Below are 12,858 nucleotides of genomic sequence, written 5' to 3' on the forward strand. Positions count from 1 at the left end.
TTAATCCCTTTGTCAGCCTTATGAGGTGAGAGCCACAATTCTCCCTAGTTTGTAGATGTGGAACCTGGGCACAGAGACTCCCGACCAGGAAGTGGCTGAGCCCGGATGAGAAGCCGGGGGCGGGGGGGGGTGGCCCAGAGGCCATTCTCTCGGACACTGTCTGCTAGGACACAGAATCTCTTCTCTGCTTCCCCCCAGCCCAAGCCGCCCTTGAACTTTGTCGTCATTGTGTTTCTGTCTGCCCCCATGGCCTTTGTTTGCAATCCTGAGACCCTGAGAAATTACCAAAATGGAGGCCCTCCTTTGCCCATGGGCGTGCACTGCACCTCTGCAGGACTGCCCACACCTCTTAGGTAGGGAGGAGGTTTTAGAGAGAGGTTCTGAAATGCTGCTCAATAAACTGGCTGAATCAGAGTCAGGGGAGGCTGGTTAGAAATACAGGTTCCAGGGCCCTGACCCACTGAAGCACACCATTTAAGGATGGGGCCCAGGAGTCTTAGTTCTTCCTCAGCACAGTCAAAGTTTTGCACTCAGGATCAGAATGTGTTCTAACTCTAAGCGTCAATAGTCAGGGCTTATCAGCTGGGGACGAAATCCACTTCAGAGCAGACAAATAGAATGAACGTTGTCAGAAGGGGGCAAGGGCCCAAACCCACGGCCAGGGTCCAGGGGCTGAAGGAGGGATTTCCAGCAAGAGAAAGAAGAGCTCTCAGACCTAGAGGTTCCCAGGCTGAGGATTTAGACCCAGTGAGCAGGGTGGGAATGCGGTTTCTGGTGCTGACTCACAAGCTTGGAACTAGGTCCCAGAATCCTGGGCTGAACTATCTGATCTGGGACACGGGTCACCCTGGGCTGCACTGAGTGTGGCAACGCTGAGACCCAGGGCAGGGCCTCCCAGATGGGAGAGAGGGCTCGGAGGTGAAAAAAATGCAGGCCTGATGATCCAAGAACAAACAAGAATCAGGACAAACAACCCAAGGGGGACACATATTTCCCTTTTCTCAGAGTGATCAGTTCTGTTCTCAAGCCAGTTTCCTTACGGGCAGTCACCCTGCTTATTTTGCTCTTAGGCATGCTTCTCAGTTCCTTCATGAAATATTAGGAATTTCTGTTCATTTGCTGAGTAGAAGTGTCTGTCATTGTTTGGAGAACCTAATTTGTTTATGAACATTTTGGTCATTTATGTGCCTTTCTCTCCACTGTGGGGAAAAAAATTCTTGATATGCAAATATTTCACGAGGGTGAGCAGATTTAAAGAATTCAAAGAATGTGCACATACATTGCAAAAGGAGTTGGAGATTATGGCGAAGCGTGTTAAGAGATCGTGTGATTCCACAGACACGCAAGGGCTGAGAAGTTCAGCCCGGGAGTTTCTTACTCAGGATAACCTCACGGATTATCACAGTCCATGGTGGGGCGCTGTCGGGAAGATGAGAATTTGAGTCCTGGCCTTGCCACCTGGCGCATTGTCGGGACTCTCTAAGCTTCATTGCCCTCTGCTACAAAGTGGAAATAGGAACACTTCCTGGGGACTTCCCTGGTGGTCTTAACCACTGGTGGTCCAGTGGTTAAGACTCCTTGCTTCCACTGCATGGAGCACGGGTTCGATCTCCCTGGTCGGGGAACTAAGATCCTACATGCTGCATGGCATGGCCAAAAGATAAATAAACAAAATTAAAAAAAAAAAAATAGACCATAAGACCATCAGTGCAATGTCGAGAGACATAGCCAGCAAGCAAGAACTGGAAGGCATTCTTACTGCGCTCTAGAACCAATTAAATATTTCTACTGACCAGTGGTTCTCAAATTTCAGAGTGCGTGGGACTCACCAGGAGAGCTGTTAAAACACAGGTGGCTGGGCCCCCAGAGTTTCTGATTCTGTGGGTCCGGGATCAGGCCCCGGAATTTGCACTTCCACCAAGTTCCCAGGTGATGTTGATGGCCCAGGGGCCACGCTCTGAGAAGGCAGTAGAGACATCACCTGTCCTTTAAGAGGATGAGCAATATGGTCAATAATAACAGCAGTAACTTTGTATGGTGACAGATGGTTACTAGACTTACCCTGGTGATCATTTCATAATGTAGGCAAGTGTCACATCACTAGGTAGTACACCTGAAACTAACATAATATTGTACATCAACTATATTTCAATTTTTAAAAATTAATAAGTAAATTAAAAAGTTTTTTAAGAGGCTGACCATGCTCACAAAAAAGATATCAGAGGCTGTCCATACTCACAAGAAGGGACTTGGTACCCCAGAATCATTTCTGCCCTTGTGCTCTTTCTTTGATGCACACTCCCCTTTCCTGTGAAGTTGCTCCTTTGTGAATTTTTTCTCACTGCATTCTGAGGTGAGGTATTGATGGGGCAGTGGAAGTGACCATCCTCCAGGAGGAATTATGTCTCTGTTGAGCTCCGCTGAGAGGTGGTGAGGGGGTCACGGAAAGAGTTCTGGAATTCGGCTCCATCACTCACCTATTCCCTACCCTTACTCTGCTACAGTTTCTTCACAGTCTGAAATTACATTACTTAGTGTTTTGTATTTTTATTGGCTTTCTCCCCTAGTAGAATATAAATGCCTAATCAAGTATGAGCTCACCTGATTACATCTGCAACAATCCTGTTTTCAAATAAGGTCACATTCACACAGGTACCTAAACAGGGGGTTAGGACTTCAACATGTCTTTGGAGGGGACACAGTGAAACCCATAGTACCCACCTACTTTTCTAAGACAGAAATAGAGAAATCACCCTCGAAGTCCCTCCTCTCCCCTCTTTTGTCCAGTCCCTCCTCAAGTTCTGGTTTCTGTGAGACACAGCTCTCAGGCAGCGCTCTCTGTCTGTTCTTCCTCCTCACTCCACGGCCCCAGCCACCACTGCTGCCTGGATTCCCTGCTGTTCCAAAGGTCTGATGGCCCCACTGCCGAGAGGACAACGTCCAGATGCTATTTTGACACAAGGCCCTTGACTCCGCTTCCTCTCCAGCTTCTTTTCTGCCTCTTCTTTCCATGGCTCCCAGGTCCTGGCCACACAGAATTTCTACACGTTCCTCAAATGTATTATAACATTCTATCACTTTGTCCAAAGAGCCTTTCTCTGGTTTCCAACTTTTACTACGAACTTGACCACGTCATAGAGTGATCATACATTTGTTTACGTATGTCTCCCCCAGTGACATCCCAGCCGCTACTTCCTAAGTACAGTGTGAGCCTCTCTTTCTCATCTCTGTCTACCTAGGGATTGGTATGTTTCTGAGCACCCAGAGGTATCTGTTGAATGCACAGGCCCTTGGTTCTTGTTATGGTTCTGCTACTCCCTTTGACCTTGGATAAATGGCTTAACTTCTCTGGTCTCCCACTGGTAAGTTTAGAGAGGATCTGTAAGAACCCTTTGAACAACGATCTGCAGTTGCCCTGACCTTTGTGTGCTGCATGGCACATCCTGCAGGAGCTTCTCTTTCTGTGGTCAGGAGCAACCAAACCAATGGTGGAAGAGTCTAACCAGTGGCATGGAGCCAGCATTTTTCCTTAAACGTCTTTGCAAGTATTTTTTCAGCTAAAAGCTCAAGGGAGTAAACCCCTTGGCAAGGTCCTAAGACACGACAGAAGAATGAGCCCAGGAACCTGCTGTGTGATGTCCTGGGAGCCTAGAAGGTTCCTGCCTTCCCGAGGGAGCCCAAAAGGAGCCCACTAGGCAGCTCATCTTAGAATCGTAAAATCTGAGGATCACGAGAAACCTTCAAGGTCATCTGATGCTTAATTCTTCTGTATACAGTCTTAGTACACATGTGACGTAAGGAAGTTGGTGAGACGCACCCCGCTAATGTTGGAGAGAATGAACCAAAGTCTATACTTCGACCTCCTGATCATAGGAGGAGCCATAGTTAGAACTCAAGGTCAAGAGTTCTTGCCTCTCTTTTGTGCTCAACAACCATTATGCTTAAGGGAATGACTACATTTTAGTCTATTTAGATGAAGTACATACTTAAGAAATTGTTGATTGTGCTGTGTAAGTAGATCCCCCTCTACCCAGACAGTTGCTTTCATTGCAAGCGCAATACAGTTTAAGTCTGCTCCTGGGAACCTGGCTTTCCCATGACATGACATGCACCAAAAAACACACCAAAGAAATTTTAATATATCAAGCCAAAGGTAACAACATCAACTTTTAAAATTCCTCCAGAAACAGAACAAAACAAAACAAAACAACAGCTGCTTTTTAAGAACTCTAGGCATCAAATTGCTGGAGAGACCCATGTTTTGCCCCTCTTACAAGACAGAACAGGAATGCGGTTGGAAGTTAGGGAGCTGTTTCTGGTGCTGAAAGACAAGGATGTTCTGTATGACCAAGGACCCGTGACTCTCCTTCCCCTTCGTGCCTGTCCATCACTGTTCTCTTTGATCAGGAGCTCCTGGAAGGCCTGGATGACCCCTAGTGCAGCACCTAGCTCATTGCCACTTAAGATTAGACAGAAATATTCCTTCTCTGCGCCATCCATCTGGAGGCCAAAATGGCCCATTTGGGTAAGAGATGACAGAAGACGGGGTGAAACCCTGAATTCCTGGTAGCAGAAATAACCCTAGGACTGATGGGGAGTCACAAAAGCATTAATTCCTTGACATAAGAATTACATCAGGTAAGTTCCTTTATCTGGTAAATGGAGAAACGATTTGGATTTCTTGTAGGGCTAGAAACATGATAAATGTGAAGGCTTTCAAGTGTTCAAAAGGCAGGAATGAAAATGATTATTGAAAATATAGTAAAAAATGCTTGTGATAAATCATGTCACTGCTTTCTTAAATTCTTTCCAAATGTAGCCTCTGTAAAAAATATACTCCTGTTCCTAATCCTAAACAATTGCTACCAGTAATTTTGGCCACCATCTCAGGAAATCTCATGCACTGTGAGAATTTTAAAAATGTTTTTGAAAGGTGCTAATAAGTGAAGAGCTTATAAACGGTCTTTGAAATGGCTTTTTCTAGCATCCCCAAATTCAGAAGGAGTCCCAGTATATCAAGTATCTCTGCTGTGATGACGCAAGAATGCTAAATCAGTGGGTTACGGGAATCAGGATCGCCAAGGTGAGAGAGCGTTTGGATTCACCCCATCTTTGCTAACCAGCTTCCTGACCTGGGTCCAGTCTTTGTGCTACTGAGAAACAGCTGATCCATTCTTACTGAGTCAATGCCATTAATGGGTCAATGCCATAGATATTACCTTGTTTATTTGCCCATTGGTTTTTTTAAGTAAGTGAGAGTGGTTGATACATGGACCTCTCCCATGACCTGAGAGTCAGGGATTTACTTTCACATGAGACATCTCAGATATTGATGTATGGAGAGCTTTGCAAGTGTCGTGTGTAATTAAGAAACACGAGATGCAATCTGCAGTAGAATTACATAAAGATAGATGTCATCACAGTGCGTGGCTAAAGCTCTCCTTAATGGGGAGGTGAAGGTATTACCTGACTCTGCTAATCTGGAAAAATATTTAACATATGAAAACATGATTTGTGGATTTTTTAATTGAAATACGTCTACTTAAAAAAATCTCAGGAAAGGAATAAAAAGAGTAGTCATGAAGTCCTTTTTCCCCTGAATTTGCAGTTTGCAATTGAGTGCAGAATTTGGGATTACTCTGTTGCTTCTTTTGTGTTCTCTCCCTAGTATGGAAAGACGCTCTATAATAACTATCAGCGGGCCATGGCCAGGGCAGGGCTTGCCTCTCGGTGGACAAACCTGGGCACTGGCAACGCAGCCCCACCAGCCCCGCCTTCTACAGGTACCTTGCAGAGGGGAGAGTCTGACACCTGTTCAAAGCTCAGAGGTCGTATTCAAACTTATCTAATGTATTTCCTAGAAACAGAACTTTGTAGACACTGTAGAGAATACATTCCCTCCTGATGGTCAAATTTAAGATCCCGCCCCCCCCCCCACACACACACTTGTATCTATTTCTTTTTAAGTGACTTTTAGCAAAGCTCTGACCCTTTTTTCATGATACGCTTGTGGACAAGATGGTGATCTCCAGCTTAGGGTGAGCTTGTAGGGAGCTGTGTCCTATCGCAGTATAGATGTGATGTTTGTTCGAGGCTCCATTAGGGCCCAGCAGGCTGCTCACACCAACGGTGAGATCATTCCTTGGTGTTTTGCCTCGATAACATCATGGCTAGAGCCCCGTACCCAATTCTGGACGTCACATTTAACGGTAATATAACAGCTACTGGTTTATATTTTTAAGAAGGAGGGCAAGACATTGAGGGATGGAGTGGGTACTATGCATTGCTTTATATACACATTATTTCTTGTCCTTACAACCACCCTGTAAGGTATACATTATTATCCTCACTCCACAGTTGAGAGAACTGAGGCTTGGAGACCTTCAAACCCTGTTTGGTCTCTGTTGACCTTCAAACCCGTGTATCCAACTGTCTGCCCATTGGCTTCATGTGGATCCTTCCCAGACACCTCAAACTCAACATCTGCAAAACTGAGCTCATCCTCTTACCCTCCAGACTTGCTCCCCCATTGTTGTTCTCTGTTTCCATAAATAACATCATCATCTGCCCAATTGCTCCTGCAGAAAACATGCAAGAAAACTCACTCACCTCCAAATCCAGTCACTCCTAAATCCTGCTGATTCTACCTTCTGAGTATCAGTCAAATCTGTCCATGCCTGTTTGTCTCCATTGCCATCGAAATCTAGCCACCATGATCTTCACTCGGCCCCATGGGGTGGTGCTTCAGCCCTTCAGATGCTTTGCACTGCTCTCAGATGAAGTCCCCAGTCCTTAGCAAGGCCACCAAAAGCTGCATGAAGTAAGCCTCGCCCATCTCACCTGCCTCTTTCCCCACCCCGTCTTCCTGTTCCTGCCACAGAGCCCATCTGCTTTTCCCACTTTTTCAAAGCCCAGGGTTTCTCTGAGGGTGAAGTAATGTGAATGCCCTTAATACTAAATGCAAAATGCTGTTCATTCCGTTTCTCCTAAATGAATTGCTTAAATCCAATTTTTGAAGAACACCATTGCAGCAGTCAGATGAGATGTCCTCCATTGATCAAAAAGGAGGGTCTTGCCCACCATGGAATATCCGTTAGTAGATAGTAAATTAACCCATCTTGGTTCTGCTGTAGAGTCTTACTTATCAAAATTAAGCCCTGCGGCCCTACAGAGAACAAATGTGCTGAGATCTTAAAATAAACCATACTGAGAGCATCCCTGCTTATTATTAAATGCTTCCATTTGAGCATCTAAGGGGAAAAAAGTCCTCAATTTAAACTGTCTTTCAGTTTATGCCTTAGAATGTGTTGCCATAAGCACCTGCTGGGTGGGATATTAAGCTCTAAAGAGCTACATTAGTGACCAGCTCGGAAGGAACTGAAGATGATGAGCTTAGAAGGAAGGGAAGCCACTTTCAAGTAGAACGTGAAGTTCATTCTTCTCAGTTATACACATACGTACACGATGACCGTGATCACATCTTAGCAACAAAGACCCGCTTGAAATGACGCCATCTTTTAAAATTCAGTTCTCGTATATTATTATCCAAGCCTCTCTCTTCGCCTCAACTCATCACACAAAATCACTAGGGCTCTTGGAAGGTGTTTAAGGGACCCATGTCCATCCAGGAGCCCGGGACAAATCAAACCATACGTTCCTTGCAACACCCCTCTTCCCCGCCGCCGCCAAAATTAAGGTAAAGGTCAAGAATAGTGTTGAAAAAACAAATGTTCCTTGGGATCAGAGGAGTTACTGGCTGATGGGCTCACTTGAACCTCGGGCTGTTTGGGGCAGTAGTCAGGGAGCCTCCTTCATCACCCCAACAACTGTTTTCTGAGTCATTGGCTTGCAGAGTGGGGGGTCACCCACAGAGGACAGATTTCCTGGACCTTGGACCCACGAGAGACAGATCAGAACAAGAACTGCAGCCGAGGAGTTCTTACGTGGGCATTAACTCTCCCTGGGCAGGAACTGCTATAAAACCATCTGATAGAGCCTGGAGACAATCAACCCCAGGCCCCGTCAGTCTGATGCCTCCTCCGCTTCAACTTGTCATCTGGAATCCCTTTCCTCTCCTGCCCTCTCCCTCTTCACATGGTTGACCCAGAGTCCTGGAGACGCAAGGCCAAGTGGTGCAGGGTCACTGGCTGGGAGTCAAACCACAGGCGATTTGTGTGCCTCTGCTGTGATTACCCAATTGAAAATCCCGAGGCATCGTTCTACCTCCAAAGTGTTTAGCAACAAGTAATGTATTCTTGATAAATGGCAGGGTTTTCTCTTTTATATTAGGAAACAGCCGTGGAGGCTTTTTTTTTTAGTACTTATTAAATGATTTTATGACTTTAGCCACTATTTTTCATCAGGACTCTTTCGTGGCAATTGGCAGAAATCCAACTCAATCTAGTTTAAGCAACAAAAACCAAGGGGGAGAGATTTATTATGGCACAAAACTAGGAAATCCAGAGGTAGGCTGCTTTCAGGCACAGCAGGATCCAGGGGGTTAACCGAAGTCATCAAGATACTTTCTTTTTTTTTTTTTTTTTTTTTGAGGTACGCGGGCCTCTCAATGCTGTGGCCTCTCCCGTTGCGGAGCACAGGCTCCGGACACGCAGGCTCAGCGGCCATGGCTCACGGGCCCAGCCGCTCCGTGGCATGTAGGATCTTCCCGGACCGGGGCACAAACCTGCGTCCCCTGCATCGACAGGCGGACTCTCAACCACTGCGCCACCAGGGAGGCCCCTGTTTCTTTCTTGGGCAGTGTCCCCCTGAGGTGGCAAGGACTGCCACTGGCTCTCTAGGCTAACATTTTTCACACAGCTGGAAATCTTAGTACAAAGAGGAAGCCCCACTTCTGAAAACGCCCCGGAAGGGCTCCATTGCATGCTTATACCTAAATCACGTAGCCGCACTGAAGAGGATGCCAGTACAATTGGTAGGATAGGCCCTTTACAAACCACATGGGTGAAGAAGGGGATGAGGGATCAGTCCCCTCCTGGGAACACACTTGAGTTCTGTAAAACATGCGGGTCTCATATATGTTTAATAAACTTCCCACCCCTAATTCCTCTGAGGTCTGCCAGAGAGACGTGGCAGCAGGAGGGGCGTTGCTACTTGACAGCTGGGAGATTAATACTGTGACCCCAGGACAACCTAGATCCGAAATCGGTGGCACCTACAGGATATACGAGTTATGTGGGTACCCATGGGTTGTCACAGGATGGGGCAGAGAACCCACAGAAAAGATAGACTTCCTGGTAAAGGGAGGACAGCAGCTTGGAGCATCTGAGAGCTTGCTATAGACGTGACTTCTTTTGTTCCCACAGACTGGCAAAGACCTAGACATCCTGGTTACATAGCAGTGTGCCCTATGTTGTTGAGAAATGAGACTGTGTGTGTTTGGGCAAAAGAAGCAAAAAATATATATATTGATAATTTGTGCCCTTTAAAGGAATTTCCCCTAACTGTCTTCAGTATTCAGCTTTGGTTTCTGTTTATACAAAGGTGTTTCCATTACCTGTAAAGAAAGATTTTGAATATGCAAACAAAGAGGGAAGAGGGGAAAGAGAAGAGACCAAAGGAAATGAGGAGATGGAGCACTTTGGAATCTAAGGGGTTTAAATCTCTCAGGGGCGGCATGGGATGGGACACAAGGCCTTACGAAAAACTCTTAAATTTAAACATCCTAAGACCTTAAGAAGTTTAAACCTGTTACTTTCCACCCTCCAGAGCAAAGATGTGGCTAATCAGAGAGAGACATTAAATAGTCGTAGAGATAATCTCGTGTTTACGTGGCACACGGTGTTAAGTTCTGACAGCACTGAGCAGATGTGCCGAGGAGGGCAGCTCTGAACAGGGAGATGGCTGCTCTTGCTGAATGAGGAGCATGCATTTTACAGCAAAATACCTTACAGCGGAACAAGTTGTTATAGCCTGTTCCAGCCTTTTGATTGTATAAATGGACATGAACATATTTTTATTCTGAAATAATTTCAAACTTACAGAAAAGTTGCAAGAATAATGCAAAGAATTTCCATAGACTCTTGACCCAGAGCACCTATACTATTTGTCACATTGGCTGTATCATCGCCCTCTCCCCATCCCACCCCCCATATGTTGTCCCTAGACCTTTTTATTTGGAGCCTCTTGAGAGTAGATTGACTATATTGTGTCCCTTTGTCCCTTAAATCTTCCCTTTGTATTTCCTAAAAAAAAAAAAAAAAAAAAATTAAGGCTATTCCCTTACTAACCACAGTACAGTTATCAAATTCAGGAAATTTAGCATTTCATGTTGATAGAGTATATTTATGTAAACCACAGCCCATACCCCAGTTTTGCCAGTCGTCTCAGTGATGCCTTTACAGCGATGCTCTTTCCTGGCACCGGTTCCGTCCAGATTTGGAGTTTGCATTTAGGCATCATGTCTCTTTCATCCCCTTTCCTCTGGAACATTTCCTCCGCCTTTCTTTGTCTATCAAGACATTAACATTTTCTAAAGAATACAGGCCATTTATTTTATAGAATGTCCCTCAGTTTGGATGTGTCTGATATTTCCTCGTAATTCATCTCAGGTAATGTGTTTGCGGCAGGACCAAGCTGCCCTGTCCTTCTCGGGGTATCCCAGTCGGAGGCATATGGTGTCTGTTGCCCCTCATTGGAAACATTCATTCTGACCACTTGGCTAACGTGCTATCCGATTTCTCTCCTGTGCAGTTTTTTCATGTTGTACTTAATAATTCGTACAGAGATACTTTGAGATAGTGCAAGTATCTGATTCCTCATCAGACCTTCCCTTCTTCCCTGTCTCCTGGAGTACTTAATGACCTTCTTTGAGTTGTTGCATAGAGTTTTGGGTTTTTCAAAATATTTGGAAAATATTTAGAGAAGCAAGCAAACAGTCATTTCATAAATATTTGGCAGAACAGCTGGTACTGAGCAGAGCTAAGGCAACCTCGGATTCCCTCAGGGAGGAGACCTCATGTCGGGGTCTGGGAGGCAGTTCAGTCATGGGTGGAGCAGGCTCAGTGTGTGGAGAGCTGGCTGTCCTCCCCCCGGGATGCCCTCTCAGGAGCCAGAGACGTCAACACACAGCTTCTTCTCTCTGACTCTCTAAACTGTGAAACCTCGGCTAGGCACACTTTTGTGCAAAAGGGCAAATAAAAAGGCAGGAAAAGAAGCACATATCAGGACTTCCTGGGGAAATAAATCTAATTTCAGGGTATAGTGGGGGTTTGTATATTTTGCCCAATCCCCTCTGTCCACCTTTTTTTTTTTTTAAATAAATTTATTTATTTTTGGCTGCGTTGGGTCTTCACTGTTGCACGTGGGCTTTCTCTAGTTGCAGCGCGTGGGCTTCTCATTGCGGTGGCTTCTCTTGTTGCGGAGCACGGGCTCTAGGTGCGCAGGCTCCAGTAGTTGTGGCACGTGGGCTCAGTAGTTGTGGCTCGCGGGCTCTAGAGCGCAGGCTCAGTAGTTGTGGCGCACGGGCTTAGTTGCTCCGCAGCATGTAGGATCTTCCTGGACCAGGGCTCGAACCCATGTCCCCTGCATTGGCAGGCGGATTCCTAACCACTGCGCCACTGGGGAAGTCCTGTCTACTGTTTTTGTGCTCAAAGTATTTTTTGTTGAGGATAACGTTCAAAAGTTGTTCCTGTACATAACATGGTATGAAGCCGGATACATCCATTTCAGAAAAACCTTCAACAACAATTCTTTAAAAAGGAGGTTTTCAATGTTCCTTTTCCAGTCACCAAAAAGTTTTTAAAAGCAGAACATACTGTTCTCTAGGACCCCAGTTAATCCAGATTTTGTTGCTTGTATGAAGTATTCATTTCCCTGAATGTTTTGCTGAATTTCATGAAGTATTGTCGTAGAACCTCAGGTTTTTTCGAAAGCCCTGTGTACCTGTGAACCCTTTTGCTTTGGAGACATGAAACTGCTTTGTCTTTTCAGATTAACTCTGAAGAATGTTGAAAATACTTTGCCCACTCTTTTTTTTGCGGTACGCGGGCCTCCCACTGCTGTGGCCTCTCCCGTTGTGGAGCACAGGCTCCGGACATGCAGGCCCAGCGGCCACGGCTCACGGGCCCAGCCGCTCCGCGGCATGTGGGATATTCCCGGACTGGGGCATTCCTTTTTGTTGCCAAATAATATTCCAGGCTCAGTAGTTGTGGTGCACAGGCTTAGTTGCTCCGTGGCATGTGGTATCCTCCTGGACCGGGGCACGAACCCATGTCCCCTGTATTGGCAGGCGGACTCTCAACCACTGAGCCACCAGGGAAGCCCTGCTCACTCTTTTTTTTATTGAAGTATAGTTGATTTACAGTATTGTATTAGTTTCAGGTGTACAGCAAAGGGATTCAGGTTTGGGTTTTTTTTCGGATTATTTTCCAGTATAGGTTATTACAAGACATTGAGTATAGTTCCCTGTTTTATACAGTAACTCCTTGTTGCTCACCTGTTTTATATACAGTAGTTTGTACCTGTTAATCCCATACTCCTAATTTTCCCTCCCGCCTTTGCCCACTCTTCTTGTCTCTCTTCCTCCCCCTTAGGAGTTAAAACAGGCACCACCCAGGCCAATGGTCAGATCCCCCAGGCAGCACATTCTATGAGTACTGTTCTCGGAGAAGCCCAGAGACATGTTGAAACAACCAAGGTAAGACCCACTTCTATAAGACCGTCACCTGTAAGCCCATATTCTAAACCATTAGCAGTATTCTAATAACTGTTCTTTTAAAAGGAGAAAATAGAGTTCCAACAATTCAAAAGTCACTGTAATTTCATTTAGATAATTGCTTCATACATATATATTTATCTTTATAGTTACATAGGCTAGAATGGAAAATTAAAAACCAACTA

General features: G+C 45.5%; 1 protein-coding gene across 2 annotated transcripts in view; it reads left to right on the plus strand.

Moving 5' to 3' along the window:
- The window catches only part of APBB1IP (amyloid beta precursor protein binding family B member 1 interacting protein), a 95,755-nt gene that overhangs the window by 80,813 nt on the left and 2,084 nt on the right, over positions 1 to 12,858 (plus strand). The window contains exons 11-13 of one of the 2 annotated variants that reach the window (XM_024129674.3): positions 4,985 to 5,083; positions 5,669 to 5,828; positions 12,552 to 12,655. In XM_024129674.3, the coding sequence (XP_023985442.1) occupies positions 4,985 to 5,083; positions 5,669 to 5,828; positions 12,552 to 12,655 (363 nt within the window). The remainder of the gene's footprint in view (positions 1 to 4,984; positions 5,084 to 5,668; positions 5,829 to 12,551; positions 12,656 to 12,858) is intronic. The other variant, XM_024129675.3, reaches the window with a different exon arrangement.

The sequence above is a fragment of the Physeter macrocephalus genome, chromosome 11 (assembly GCF_002837175.3).
Source record: "Physeter macrocephalus isolate SW-GA chromosome 11, ASM283717v5, whole genome shotgun sequence".
Lineage (NCBI taxonomy): Eukaryota > Metazoa > Chordata > Mammalia > Artiodactyla > Physeteridae > Physeter > Physeter macrocephalus.